General features: G+C 42.2%; 1 protein-coding gene across 1 annotated transcript in view; it reads right to left on the bottom strand.

Annotated features, from left to right (window-relative positions):
• LOC128839033 (DNA excision repair protein ERCC-5-like) overlaps positions 1-15,451 on the bottom strand; it is a 70,510-nt gene that overhangs the window by 39,402 nt on the left and 15,657 nt on the right. Inside the window, exons 10-11 of the mRNA XM_054031708.1 lie at positions 15,233-15,329; positions 7,788-8,076 (exon numbers count right to left, since the gene is read on the bottom strand). Of these exons, the coding sequence (XP_053887683.1) occupies positions 7,788-8,076; positions 15,233-15,329 (386 nt within the window). The remainder of the gene's footprint in view (positions 1-7,787; positions 8,077-15,232; positions 15,330-15,451) is intronic.

Here is a 15,451-nt window from a genome sequence, read left to right as displayed (position 1 = left end):
TTATACATTGTAATTTTTTCCTTTCTTGCTTTACCTATTATACATTGCAATTTCTTTTTTCTTTCCTGTGTTACTGAATATACTGTAATCACCTAATTTTTCCCCTCAATAAATAAGATTTTGTTTTCGAAGTATTACTGCTTGTATGTCTATTCTTGATCAGAGGGCTGTATCTATGTCCTTTCAAGAGTTAGCAGAAGTAGCCTGCTCTGGGGAGTCCTCTGCGGGTCAGAGACAAACCCCCTGGTAATACTCTGGCAATTCTTTTAGGGCAGATCACCACTTTTCTTCCCCATTTGGATAGACAAGCCAGTACTGGGATACCTTAAGTCCAAATAGCAGGGTAACAAATTGGCGTCCCTGGGTTGGCTCGTGCTAGTTTACCTATCTGGATGTTAAAGGTATAGCACTCCCTATTGGAAACAAAAAGCAATAGATAGACAAGCTGCTATGAAGTTGGTCATTTCAGCTGCAAAAGAGGAAAAAAGAATAAATCATGTAGCCTGCAGAAGACACATTCATCCACTAAAGGAAGAATTGAAAGCCAGCAGAGGAGCCATAACAGCAATAAAGTCCCTAGAGTGGTGAAATCAGATGAAGAAGACATGGTTCTCCTTGCTATGATGATAATCCCAGAGTCCATTCCAGAATTTTAGTCCAACGAGGGAAGAGCCAGAAGAATAGCAAAGGCCACCTCCCATAGCTCCAATTATTACCTCCACAGTAACCAAAACTACTACCAATGGAAACAGAGGGGGTACAGAAGAGAGGGTAGAGGAAAGACCCTATGCCCCTGTTATAACTATAAAGGGAAGGGTAACAGCTGTTCTGTGTACAGTACTATAAAATTTCTCCTGGCCAGAGACTCCAAAAATTTTTTCCCTGTAAAGGGTTAAGAAGCTCAGGTAACCTGGCTGGCATTTGACCTAAAGGACCAATAAGGGGACAAAATACTTTTAATTTTTTTGGGGGGGGGGGAAGAGGGAAGGCTTTTGTTTGTGTTTTTTGTTTTGGTTGTGTGTTCGCTCTCGGGACTGAGAGGGACCAGACATTAATTTAGGTTTTTTACATTTTTTTAAACAAGTTTTTTTTATTTTAAACTTGTAAGTAAATAGCCAGGCAAGGCGTGTTAGTTTTTTTTTGTTTGTTTTTTTAACTTGTAAATGTACCTTTTACTAGAGTGTTTATTTTTGTTTGCTGTACTTTGAACCTAAGACTAGAGGGGAGTTTTTTGAGCTTTTTAAGTTTGATTACCCTGTAAGGTTAATTTTTATACTGATTTTACAGAGATGATTTTTACCTTTTTTTTTTAAATTAAAAGCCTTTTTTTTTTTTAAGAACCTGATTGATTTCTTCTTGTTTTAGATTCCAGGGGGGTTGGAACTGTATTCACCAGAAGTTGGTGGGAGGAAGGAGGGGAATGGTTAATTTTTCCTTGTTTTAAGATCCAAGGGGTTTGGATCTGTATTCACCAGGGAATTGGTGAAAGGTTTCTTAAGGCTTTTCAGGGAGGGAATGGTAGCAGCGGGACCAGAGCTAAGCTGGTAGTTAAGCTTATAAGTTTTTATGCAGGCCCCTACATTTGTACCCTAAAGTTTAAAGTGGGGATACAGCCTTGACATGGTGGCAGAGCGGTGGGATCATTTTAAACCCAAAAGCCAGTGAGATTTTTTTTTCCTTCTAGCTGCTTGAAAAGCCGAGCTGGAGGTAGATGCATATCTTATCTCTCCTTGCCTGAAGGCAGAGGTGTTAAGTTTTTTTAACAAGGTCCTTTGTTAAGAGAAGTGTTCAAATAAGCAAACAAAGTAACTTACCTGGGGCACCAGGTGGGTCAAAAAACTATAAATCCCCTACAGGCCAAAGTGGATGCTATCCAAAAGTGGCCGGTTCCAAAGTCTAAAAAACAGGTCCAATCCTCCTTAGGCTTGGCTGAATATTATAGGAGATTTATACCCCACTACAGCCAAATCGCTGCCCCGCTAACAAACCTAACCAAAAAAAAAACCAGCCAAATGCAGTTCAATGAACTGATAAGTGTCAAAAGGCCTTTAACCAGCTTAAGGCAACACTCATGTCTAACCCTGTGCTAAGGGCCCAGACTTTAACAAACCGTTCCTAGTAACCACAAATGCGTCCGAGCAAGGCGTGGGAGCAGTTTTAATGCAGAAAGGACCAAATCAAAAATTCCAGCCTGTCGTGTTTCTCAGCAAAAAACTGTCTAAAAGGGAAAGCCACTGGTCAATCAGCAAAAAAAAAAAAAAATGCTACGCCATTGTGTACATAATAAAAAAGCTACGCCCATATGTTTGGGGACGGCGTTTCTAACTACAAACAAACTATGCTGCGCTACAGTGGCTTCATACCGCCAAGGAAAATAACAAAAAACTTCTTCGGTGAAGTTTAGCTCTCCAAAATTTTGATTTTAAAATACAACACATTTCGTGAGCTTCTAACAAAGTGGCTAATGCACTCTCCCGGGAAAGTTTCCCAAAGTTAACTGGTTAACAATTGTTCTTAAAATAAAACATATTTGTTAGTTTTTATATAATCAGTGGTATGTCTAAAGGTACATGTGTCTTATTAACTCTCTTTTCTCCTAAAACTCCAGGAAGAAATCACAACCAGTGTGGAACCAAACGTCCAACACTATCTGTGATTTGGGGGGCGTGTCATAACTATAAAGGGAAGGGCAACAGCTGTCCTGTGTACAGTACTATAAAATCCCTCCTGGCCAGAGACTCCAAAATCCTTTTCCCTGTAAAGGGTTAAGAAGCTCAGGTAACCTAGCTGGCATCTGACCTAAAGGACCAATAAGGGGACAAAATACTTTCAAATCTGGGGGTGGGGGAGGGAAAGGCTTTTGTTTGTGTTCTTTGTTTTGGTTGTATGTTCGCTCTCGGGACTGCGAGGGACCAGACATCAATCCAGGTTCTCAACATCTTTCTAAACAAGTCTCTCCTATTTCAAACTTGTAAGTAAATAGCCAGGCAAGGCGTGTTAGTTTTCCTTTGTTTTCTCAACTTGTAAATGTACCTTTTACTAGAGTGTTTATCTTTGTTTGCTGTACTTTGAACCTAAGACTAGAGGGGAGTCCTCTGAGCTCTTTAAGTTTGATTACCCTGTAAGGTTAATTTCCATACTGATTTTACAGAGATGATTTTTACCTTTTTCTTTAATTAAAAGCCTTTTTTTTTTTTAAGAACCTGATTGATTTTTCCTTGTTTTAGATCCAAGGGGGTTGGATCTGTATTCCCCAGGAGTTGGTGGGAGGAAGGAGGGGGAATGGTTAATTTCTCCTTGTTTTAGATCCCAGGGGGGTTGGAACTGTATTCACCAGGGAATTGGTGAAAGGTTTCTCAAGGCTTCCCAGGGAGGGAATGGTGGCAGCGGAACCAGAGCTAAGCTGGTAGTTAAGCTTAGAAGTTTTCGTGCAGGCCCCTACATTTGTACCCTAAAGTTCAAAGTGGGGATACAGCCTTGACAGCCCCTGAGCAAATTAGAGCTCTAGGAAAATCCATGGGTCCTTTGAACAGGAACACAGTGATCAGATGACTAGCTAAGACAACAGGGATACCTGGATTAACAGGAAATGATTTCTATGCGTTAATAAAAGAGTGCATAAATTCAGATGAATTTGCTGGGCTTCCTTATGATATCCAGGGAGGAGGAGAAGGTGATACTGATATAATAGGTAAAGAAATCTTGAAGTTTTTCTTTCCTGGAGAAGATCCAGTGGCATGGTTTCATCAGGAAAAGCAGCCATCAAAGGAAAGACCTGAACCATACATAGCTAGAAAGAATTTGTTATACAAACATGCAGGAATCATCCCATTAGGATATCAATTGATATATGATTCACCACAGTATAAAAGAGCATTAATACTAGGATTTGATCTAATGATCAGAATGGTGATGATCTCTGATAATCCTGCACATACCCCCCCTCCACATTATAGAAGATAAAGTGAAAAGACTATATGAAATACAGCATGAGACAATGCCACCTCCGAAATTACTTCAGAAAAGAAAACCTGAGAAAGTATCAGTAATAACTTTCTATAACAATGGCCCCAGAGGACAAGGAAATCAAAGTCAGCAAAATAGAGAAAGAAAGAGAATAGGAACAGAAAGTTCGTTCCTCATGAATCAAGAAAAGGTGATCTAGAAAGAAATTGGTTACGTGGAGAACTGCTGCAGTATGACTCTAAAAACAAATTCATGGGCTTCCTACAAAAGAACTACTTTGAAGATTGGTGAATCATAAAAGGAGCATACTGACGGCTCCACCTCACCCTCCAAATCAAGCTTAGGGAGGCTGAGCGCCCCCCATCTCCACAATATTGGAAAAAGAACATCATGCTAATGTAGTGGCACATTTACAAGCGGATGACTGGGGGAGACCCACTGTGTATATGGAGTTCAATAGGGGAGCATTCAGACAAAATATGTTAATATACACAGGTGCCACATTTTCTTCAGTTAGTACAAAGGATAAGAATTTATTTGGACCTCCTGTAATAGTCAGGAAGCTGCAAGGATTTAATGAAGCAATGAGTAGAGTACCATTTAGTGCTCCAGTTCATTTTCAATTAGGGAGGAAGAAAAAGGTAAAGAACACTTTGGTATGATGAATTTAGATGGTGATGGAATAATTGGTGTTGATGTATTAGGTAAGCTTGGGGTAACAGTAGATTTGGTAAATAAAGTATTATGGGAAATACCGTCAATAAGGCCAGAACAATAGATCTACCAATTGTTATTGAGGCAGGCTATAGGTTAGCTGCTATCAAAGCAGCAGAAGAAATAAAGTGGGCTGATTGGCCAACAGAGGTTCTGGAAATAGCACAAAAGTATAAGGAAGTCTGGGCAACCAGTAAGGCAGAATGTGGAAAAATAGAAGCAGAAGTCTTGATCACTGGACCAGATCCCCCACTTCAAAAGACAGTATAAATATTCTAAGGAGGCAGAACGTAGTTTAATGAAAACTATCCAAGGGCTTTTAGAATAAGGTATAGAATAGTTGAACAACAGAATACCAATAATGCAGCTATTTGGCCAGTTTTAAAGGCAGATCGTAAAACTTGGAGACTATCTATCGATCTTAGGCCTCTTAATAAAGTGACTCCAATGACAGCTCCAGTAGTGGCAAAGTATCTCAAAGTAACTGCCTCTATTATCGGAGGAGCATGATGGTTCACTGTTTCAGATTTAGCCAATGCATTCTTTGCAATTCCTTTGCATCCGGACTCCTGGTACAAGTTTGCCTTTACATTCCAAGGAAGACTGTTTTATTTTTGTCGATCTCCATAAGGTTTCCATAACAGCTCTGCTATCTGCCATATGGATGTGAACAAATATGAGATAACATGCCTAATAAAGAAAACATCATATTATATGTACATGATATCCTTATAAGCACAAAAACTAAGTAAGAGAATTTAGAAATTTAGAAAGAATTAGATCACGTATTACACAAAATAAAGGAAACAGGGTTAAAGGTTAGTCCAGAAAAAGCTCAAATATGCCAACAGCAAGTAAACTACCTAGGGCTAACGTTAGGACAAAAGGGACGATCACCAGATAAACAATGGGTAGAATTATTGCAAAAATTACCAGCCCCCAGAGGCATATCTACTTTAAGATCGTTTTTGGGTATGACAAGACAAATTTCTCAAGAGAATTATGCAGAGAAAGCCAGCCCAAAAGGGTAATAAGTGGGAATGGGGATTAGAACAGCAGGAAGCTTTTATGCAGCTTAAGAAAGCATTAGCACAAACCCCAGCTTTAGCATACCCAAAAGTAGGACAACCTTTTATGCTCCAATTGGCTACTACCAGTACTGGAAAGAGTGCTGTATTGAGTCAAGACCATGGAACAGGTCTTCGACCACTGGCATATGCCTCTAAGGTTCTGAATTGAGTGGAACAAGAATTTATTCCTTGTGAGAAAGAGGTATTAGCCTTGGTTTGGGTTTTGCAATATTGAGTGTATTTAGTAGGACTATCTCCAGTGCTTCTTAAGACATCACATTCACATGTGAAATATGAATTAACAGGAAAAATTAATAATGCACGTTTCTAGTCCTAGATTAGCAAAATGGATGTTAGCCATGCTAAATAAAAATGTAACAATGGAAAAGATCCCAGTTTATGAACAGTTTCGTATGGTCTTATAACTGAAGGAGAATAGCATCAATGTCCCCTACCAGAAATGGACCAGTAATGGGATATCTTAAGTCCAAACAGTGGGATAACACCATTATCAACGGTCCTGCTTATCCCACACCTGCCATTACTTCCCCTGCAAATTAGTTTCTCTTATAGAAAAGAAATGCTGCCCTTTTAAATTCATACGCTTAATATATCCCACACCATGATTTTCTTAAACAAAGATACTTTAAAAAAAGCAGATACAATCCATACAACAGCAGACATATTATGGACTCAGTCATAAAGGCGTCATTCAGGAAACTTCAGTGAGGCTACTCCACTGAGTGAGAGAAGCAGGAATAGTCCCTCAGTTAGAGGATAAACTCTTCAAGACTACGAATAGGGACATTCCCAAAACAAACAAATGACAAAGTAGAAAACAAATTTTATTAGATGAAGAAAATTGTCTAAAAGTCTCCCGTTTTTTGGTTAACAAAAGCAGCAAACCACAAAAAACCCTGCATTCTATGACAAGAGTTCATGTCAACAAAATTAATCCTTGAGCACATCATTTGTATATAGAATGTTATAACTGCTAAAATGTTTTTGGGCAAACAAAGTTATATTAGTCCAAATATAGGTGCTTTACCTGGAAACATGAAAAATATAAATTGTTTGCTGACAGATACACTGTAGGACTGCTAGCATTTTTTGGTACTTAATAGTGTCACCCCTCATAGAAAAATTAACAAGTAAAAACACTAAGAAATTTGGAGACACAATGAAGGAAAAGAACAGCCAACAGGCCAAAGTGTGTTCAGCTTGGTCATCAGCAAATTCAACTTCATTTTTATTTAAGAAGCCTGTGGAAAATGAAGCGAATTCAATGCTCACAAAGGTGCTGTAGTCAGAAGTCTACTACTTTATCTACACAACAGGCAGAGGAGAGGTAACAGCACAAGCCCACCCTACAGTTGTGCCTCAAGCCTGACCCAGAGTAATGCCATTTTCCCTGTACAATCCATCTCAGGCTTTTCAGATACAATAGCACTAATTGGTACCAGTTGGCAAAATATAATTATTTTAAGGGACATGGACACTAGTCCACTGGGACTTAGACTGAGACCACCCACTCAGTTAAATTTGACAAGTTTTGTATTACAGTATTTCTAATTGACAGTGGCAGCCTTACTGAATTTAAAATAAAAATAAAATGTTAAAAAGGAAGGAAATGTCTACATTTTTACCCTTATACAGTATGCAGAATAATCAATCACTTTGGAAAGTCATAAGATATAAAGTTTCATGCTTTGAATACTTTTCAATGCTGTTTGTTTACATAAATGGCTTTTAACACAATTTGTTCTTTTGTTTTCACGGTCCCAAATGCAGTTCAATTATTTGAAGTAACAGTTTGCTTATTATATTTATGCTAATTACAAAGTACAATAATCTGTGCTTATTTGTTAGTTTACACGTCTGATGTCACCCATCACAACCACACACAGGCGTATGTATTTAAATAACTATGAGATTGCATTTTATACCATTTCTATTCATATGTACTCTAGGCTTAATAAACTCCTACTATGTCTTAGCAAAACTTTAGTACATCAGCTGTGCTGTACTAAAGTTAATTTCTATCATTCCCATCATAATCAGTATAACTCTGATATCCACTGTTCCTCCTCTCATGAAGATTATACATCTTCTTCCACATGGGCTCTTGATGGAAACCAGCACTGAAAGATCTACCCAGATGTCCATGCTGTTTCTTGGTGATATTGTCTTCGCTTTCAGATTTGGCAATTCCCTGTGCTTGTGGTTGTATATCTCGTCTAATGTTTCCAAATGGGAAGTTCCAAGGACCAAACCTTTGCCAGTTAAGTCTCTGAAAAGCAATGATACAATGCAGGTTTCCTCCTACCTGACAAAAGGTAAAAAGCGTTTTGTTAAAATGTGTGCAAAGCAAAGTACTTAAGTATTATTTATGAAAATATTTTGAATATTTATGTTAAACTGCTTTAGTTTAGTTTCTTCAACTCTTACTAGTTCCCTTCCTAATCTTCTACACAATACTTAAGTTTCCCTATCTAGCATTCACAAGCCAGCATAATCCAGCTTCTGCCTACCTTTGTTAGCCTTTACACTCTCCACCCAAAATGCACAACTACCAGAGTGTTTCTGTCCTCTTTCTATTCATCTTCAGATGTTCTTCCATGCACCCTTCCTTGCACCTAGAAGAGAGGGTTACTCACCTTGTGCAGTAACTGAGGTTCTTTGAGATGTGTGCCCCTGTGGGTGCTCCACTTCAGGTGTGGGTACATCCCGACGCCGTTGATTGGAGATTTTCGGTAGCAGTGCTCGGACAAATGCGCATGCGCAGTAGCTGTCTTGCGGCGCCGTTGGAGTCTCCTTTAGCGCATGCACGGCCTGACCCCCTCAGTTCCTTCTCTACTGTAGAGTCCTTGTATCAAACTCCAAAGTAGAGGGGAGGAGACTGGGTAGTAGAGCACCCACAGGGATACACATCTCTGAGAACCTCAGTTATTGCACAAGATGAGTAACCCTCTCCTTCTTCGAGTGCTGTCCCTGTGGGTGCTCCACTTCAGGTGACTGTAGAGTAGCATCCACAAAGGGAGACTCTGAAGTTACTTGCATAGTGGAGGAGAGGTCTGTTAGGCCTAGTATGGCATCAGCTCTTGAGGCTTGTATAATTGCATAGTGGTTAGTGAACTTATGTTCTGAGGCCCATGTAGCAGATCTCTGAAATGGGTACGTTATTTAGAAATGCAATGAATGCTGCCATGGATCGTGTGGATGCTGCAATGGATCTGACACCCATTGGGGGTTCTGTCTTATATGTTTGATAACATAAGCAAATGCAGCTCGAGATCCACTTAAATAGTCTATGTTAGGATATAGCAGAGCCCTTAGATCATTCTGTCATTGAGATGAAGAGCCTTGGGGATTTGCAGAAAGACTTTGTTTTGTCCAAATAAAAGGCTATAGCTCGTCGAACATCGAGGTATGCGACATGGCCTCCTGTGTGTTTCTGTGTGGTTTAGGATAGAGTGTAGGAAGGTGAATAGGTTGATATGGAAGGTTGAAGCTATTTTAGGGAGGAATTCTGTTCTGTCATCTGGTACCACTGGGAACAGTCTAGATCCATCCTCTTTGGAACCCCCTTTCAGGTAGTTGAAAGCAGCTATCAAATCCCCCCTCATTCTTCTCTTCTGCAGACTAAACAATCCCAGTTTCCTCAGCCTCTCCTCATAAGTCATGTGCTCCAACCCCCTAATCATTTTTGTTGTCCTCCGCTCGAAGCTTTCCAATTTTTCCACGTCCTTCTTGTGTCCAGTTTTGGGCCCCACATTACAATACTCCAGATGAGGCCTCACCAATGTCGAATAGAGGGGAATGATCACGTCCCTCGATCTGCTGGCAATGCCCCTACTTATACAGCCCAAAATGCCGTTAGCCTTCTTGGCAACAAGAGCACACCGTTGACTCATATCCAGCTTCTAGTCCACTGTAACCCCTAGGTCCTTTTCTGCAGAACTGCTTCCTAGCCATTCGATCCCTAGTCTGTAACAGTGAATGGGATTCTTCCATCCTAAGTGCAGGACTCTGCACTTGTCCTTGTTGAACCTCATCAGGTTTCTTTTGGCCCAATCCTCTAATTTGTCTAGGTCCCTCTGTATCCTATCCCCTACCCTCCAACGTATCTACCACTCCTCCCAGTTTAGTGTCATCTGCAAACTTGCTGAGAGTGCAGTCCACGCCATCCTCCAGATCATTAATGAAGATACTGAACAAAACCAGCCCCAGGACCAACCCTTGGGGCACTCCGCTTGAAACCTGCTGCCAACTAGACATGGAGCCATCGATCACTACCTGTTGAGCCCGACGATCTAGCCAGCTTTCTATCCACCGTATAGTCCATTCATCCAGCCCATACTTCTTTAACTTGCCGGCAAGAATACTGTGGGAGACCGTATCAAAAGCTTTGCTAAAGTCAAGGAATAACACATCCACTTCTTTCCCCTCATCCACAGACTCAGTTATCTCCTCATAGAAGGCAATTAGGTTAGTCAGGCTTGCCCTTGGTGAATCCATGCTGACTATTCCTGATCACCCTGGGTCCGATGGACAGTCCAAAGGGGAGTAACCTATACTGGAAATAGTCATGTCCAGCTGTGAATCGGAGGAATCGTCTGTGAGCTGGGTGTATGGTAATGTGGAAATACGCGTCTTGGGCTGAAAAACAGTCCCCTTGTTCCAGCACTGGGATTATTGTACCTAATGTGAACATCTTGAATTTGTGGGAGCGTATGAATTTGTTGAGTTTCTGTAAGTCTAGTATGCGTCGCCATACTCCATTTTTCTTCTGGGTCAAAAAATAGTGGGAACAGAAGCCCTTCCCTCTGTATTGTGTAGGTACTGGTTCCACAGAACCCAGATGAAGTAGATGATCTATTTCCTGCCTTAAGAGGTGCTCATGAGAAGGGTTCCTGAAGAGGGAAGGGGATAGGATAGGGGAACAAGAAATAAACGGGACGGCATAGCCCGACCTTATGATTTCTAAGACCCAACCATCTTGCATGATGCACTCCCATGCATGGTAGAAGTGTATCAATCGGTGGCTAAATGGGCAAAATGGCACAGCTGTGAGGGGGAGGTCATTCAGACCCTCGACCAACCTTTCAAAACCATTACTTGTTAGGTGGTGGTTGTAATGCCGCTTGTTGAGGTTGTGAGGGTTGGCGCCTCGGAGATCTATTTCTCTGTCTGTTAGACTCATATGGTCTGGACTGTGGACGGTTGAACTGTGACTCTCTGGCATGGTGGTTAGGCTGGTAGCACTTTCTCTTAGTAGGTGGTGTGTAGATGTCCAGTCGCATGTGAGTCTTTCATAGAGTGGAGTACCTCATCGGTCTTAGATGAGAATTTATCTTTGTCAAAGGGGAGGTCTTCCACCTTAAATTTGCAGCTCTTTTGGGATGCCAGATGACAAGAGCCAAGATGCTCTGCGCATTACAATAACTGTGGCACGTGCCATATTGGCAACCTCCAGGGAAGCTTGTAGGGCAGTCCTGACTACTAGTTGTCCCTCAGTGAGCAATGTCTTGAATTGTGCTCTTTTACCTTCAGGAAGGTCGGTCATAAACTCACATAACTTCCGGTAATTGTCAATCATATTTCGCCAGAAGGGAACTGTAGTTAGTGACCCAGGATTGTAAAGTGGATGAGATGTGGACCTTTCATCCTAAGAGGTCTAGTCTCTTGTGGTCTTTGTCCTGAAGTGTGGATCTGGACTGAGGTTGTTTGGCGTGGGTGGAGTGGGTTGTTTGGAGTGGGTGGGAAAAGAGAAAGTCCATTCCCTTGGCCGGCACATAGTATTTTCTATCAGCTCATTTGCATGTGGGAGGGCTGGTGTCTGCCATACCATTTCAGCGGGTTCCAGAATTGCATCGTCTATTGGCAGTGCAATTTTTGAGGAAAAGGAAGGTTGCGAGATTTTGAGCAGCTTACGTTGGTTTTCCTGGACCTCCTCCAATGGGATGTCCTGGCTTAGTGCAATTCTTTTAAAGAGGTCTTCTGCCGTTGTAGGTGGAGGTGGCATGATGGCCTTATTGGGGAAGAAGAAGAGTTGTGCATTGGTGACACAGCCTCAGGGCCCGTTTCTTCCTCTGGCTCCTCTGTAGTCTCCTTTGGGGCTACAGATGTTGTAGCCACTGGAGATAATGGAGGAGACTGAAGTTCACCTCTGGGTGGGGATGAGGTTCTGGCATAGTGGGCTTTGTATGCTGCCCACGGATTCTATGGCAGCCACTGCATGGGAAAAGCCATGGAGGGACACATCCATGGTCATCCGTACAATGGATATGGTGGTTGACCATGGTGGCTTTTAGATCTCAGTGTACTCCCAGCAGGTCTGTGGTGAGTCAGGGAAGAATGTTGTGGGGAGAAGACTACTCCATCCCGGTCCTCATCATCGCTGTCACTGGATACGGATGGTGCCATGGGGGAAGTGGGCTGCATAATGACACTCCTTGTGGACAATCCATTGGCGCCAAGGAGTGCTGATTGGGACACCAATGATACGGAAATTGCTGCAGTGCTGGTGGATGCGGTGCTGAGGGTTTAGTTGCAGCTGAAAGGTGTGCAGCTATTTTGTGGCTAAATTTTTTAAGTGCCAGTGGGCCCATCACAGCACTATCAGTCAGTGCCAGCAGAGGCGGCGGTGACGAGCATGGCAGTGGCGCAGATTTTGTGGTTGGCACCGGAGGTGGCGGCATGGTCGGTGCTGTGTCTGCTGCGTGTGCTGGCGTGGTCAGTGCCATGGAGAAGACATGGCTGTGCCTATGTCTTGACTCCCTGCCCTTTGCTTCGAGCTCAACGGCATGGTCCGTGACGGAGGTGCTGGGGGAGTTGTAAGTGCTGACTTTCGGGGTCGTCAGCACCGAGGCTAACGACCTCACAGTGGACTGTTTCTTTTTATGCGGATCCCTCTGCGGAGAGGTCGATGCTCACTTCCTCTTTACATGAGAGGACGGAGCCGTGCTCTTCGTCGGTTCCGACCTTGTCAGCGAGCACTTGGGGAAGGTTTCGGTTGGTCCTTTTCTGTACCTGGCTGGAGTGACTTCTCCAAGAGAATCATTTTGAGGCAGAGGTCCCGATTGCGTCAGGCTCTTGCCTTCAGGTTGTTACAGTGAATGCACTTTTGGGGTATGTGTGATTCACCCCGACATCTCACTCAGAGAGAGTGTCCATCAGATCGTGGCATTGTTTCTTGGCAGAGCTGCATCTTTTAAAGCCAGGTGAGCTCGGCATGCTCCAAAAGGAGCAGGGAATGGGAGAAAAAAAATTTTTTAAAAAGCAACTAACTGTTAATTAAGCTAACTAGGAACTGTAATAAACTTATCTAACTACTATTTTTCTTTCTTTACTATCTGCAGGGGAAGAAGCTGCCGCACTGCTCCACGCTCATCTTCAGCAGAGGACGGTTGAGAAGGAACTGAGGGGGTCGGACCATGCGCATACTAAACAAGACTCCAATGCGCGTCCCGACCAAGCACTGCTACCGAAAATCTCCGATCAATGGTGCCGGGATGCACTGACACCTGAAGTGGAGCACTCACAGGGACAGCGCTCGAAGAAGAACTATCTCCTCAACCCATTCCACCATGCTTCAACCCTCTCTGCCTTCAAGTCCAGTCTTAAAATTCAATTCTTCTCAGAGGTCTAGTCCTCCATAAGAAAGAAAAATTACACAAATAAAAGCCAGGGAACAAATGGAGACACATGCGCTGTTCTTTATCTCCTGATTACACCATGCTATACTAAATGAACAAGGAGGTCACGCAATCAAGTTAATGTCAGGTAAATTTAAAAATCAATTAAAAAATTCAGTATTTTGCGAAGATAAAATCCAGCTGCACTAACAGGGTGTGACATTCTATATCTTGGGGGAGTGTCCTGGAAACCCCATATTCCTCATTTTTATATAATCGTGATCTTACATATAAAGCATGCCTTGTAAGATGATAGGGGAAAAGTTATGATCTGCTGAAAGTCATTTCTCTATCCATATATGTATATTATTAATGCATATGAAGTTATGAGAATCGTATTAAATGGTTGTCACTAAAACATGCTGTAAGTTGGGGAATCAGCCAGATATTAGCTCCCCAGAGGCAACAGCAAGGAAAGTAACCAACACCTGGGCAGGGTGTCAAACAACCCATCGTGCAGTAAGGGAGCTACAATTCAATGACTCACATGCATGAGGCCACACCAGGGGAATTGCTCAATCTTGCCTGGAGACTCAGCAATGCCCCCAGACATGCCTGGACTTGTGCTTCCCAAGCACATGGGCCTGAGGTTATAAAACAGAACACAGCGGCCACACGCGGAGCCTTTCTCCTGCTCCCACCTAAGCTGCAAGCAGCAAGGACACTCTGAAGACTCCAACTGAGGAGACTGGCCAAGATTTCAAGGGTGAAATCTGTGTATTATGAACTGCAATATCCTGTGGGGTGAGGAAAACTGCTTAATCTAGATGTTGCCCCATCTAATAGTATTGAGAGTTTAGACTGTGTGCTTATATTTTATTTTATTTTGGTAACTAACTCTGACTTTTTGCCTATCAGTTATAGTCACTTAAAATCTATCTTTTGTAGTCAATACATTTGTTTAACTGTTTATCTTTACCAGTGAGTTTGTATGAAGTGTGTGGCAAATCTGCTCAGGTTTTGCAAAGGCTGGTGTATATCTACTTTCCATTGATGAAGTGGTGAACCAATTAATAAGTATGCATTGCTCATCTTGAGCAGTGCAAGACAGTATATTCCTGAGGTACAGTGCTGGGAGAATTTGGCTCTGGTGCCTCTCTCTGTGATATTTATGAGTGTCTCTGGGAGCATTCATGCAATCTAGCCGAGCGTGTGGGGCTCCACATGCTGTTGTGCTGAGTGATCACAGCGCTTAGAGGGGCTTCCTGCTTGTCACTTGCAAAGCATTGTGAGAGACAGCCCCAGCTGGAGACAGTTAAGGGGGCACAGCGGTCCCACAGTACCCGGCAGCACCCCAGGGATCTCGTCACACAGGGACTGGGTAATTGTATGCCCCCAAAAAATTACACCATAAAATGAAATAGGATAGCAAAGATGAAGGGCCAATAACTTGGACTGGCATATCCTACATCCTGCAAGGCAGACCTATACTCTTGTGTTCTGCAGTGTCTCTTTTAGCATCTATGTTTGGTTTTCTGAATTTCCGCAGCATTCCCTCTTAGCAGAAGTTATAATTAATAGATTCAGAGATTCCAAGGTCAGAGGGGACCACCGTGATTATGTAGGCTGACCTGCATAACAAAATCCATAGAACTTCCCCAATTATTTTCACTGCTTCAGGCATGGCAGACACAGGATTTGAACTCTGGACCTCTAACATTGTAGAAGACTTCACCAGGAAAGTTAAATGACAGCTTCTTAGGTACAGTGAAGAATGAATAAGCTTGTTGGGAAAAAAAGTCTAATGTAAAAGTTCTTTCCCCCATCTTAATAAGACAATATTACCTTCTTTGTTTTTCTATACTGCAGACCCCTCTCCAGGTGTCGAATATCTAAGTATTCTGGATTTTGAGTGTTCAGGTCAGTAACAATATCTACCCACCTACAAAATAAAACGGACTAACATGTAGAAGAGATCACAAAACCCATTCACCACTAAAATTTATGGAACTACACAAATAATTCATTTTTATAATTTTTAAATAATACACATTTACCTGTGAT

This window comes from Malaclemys terrapin, chromosome 1 (genome assembly GCF_027887155.1).
Source record: "Malaclemys terrapin pileata isolate rMalTer1 chromosome 1, rMalTer1.hap1, whole genome shotgun sequence".
Taxonomy (NCBI): domain Eukaryota; kingdom Metazoa; phylum Chordata; order Testudines; family Emydidae; genus Malaclemys; species Malaclemys terrapin.
Note: the sequence above shows the minus strand (reverse complement) of the source record. Positions and strands in the feature narration are given on the sequence as shown.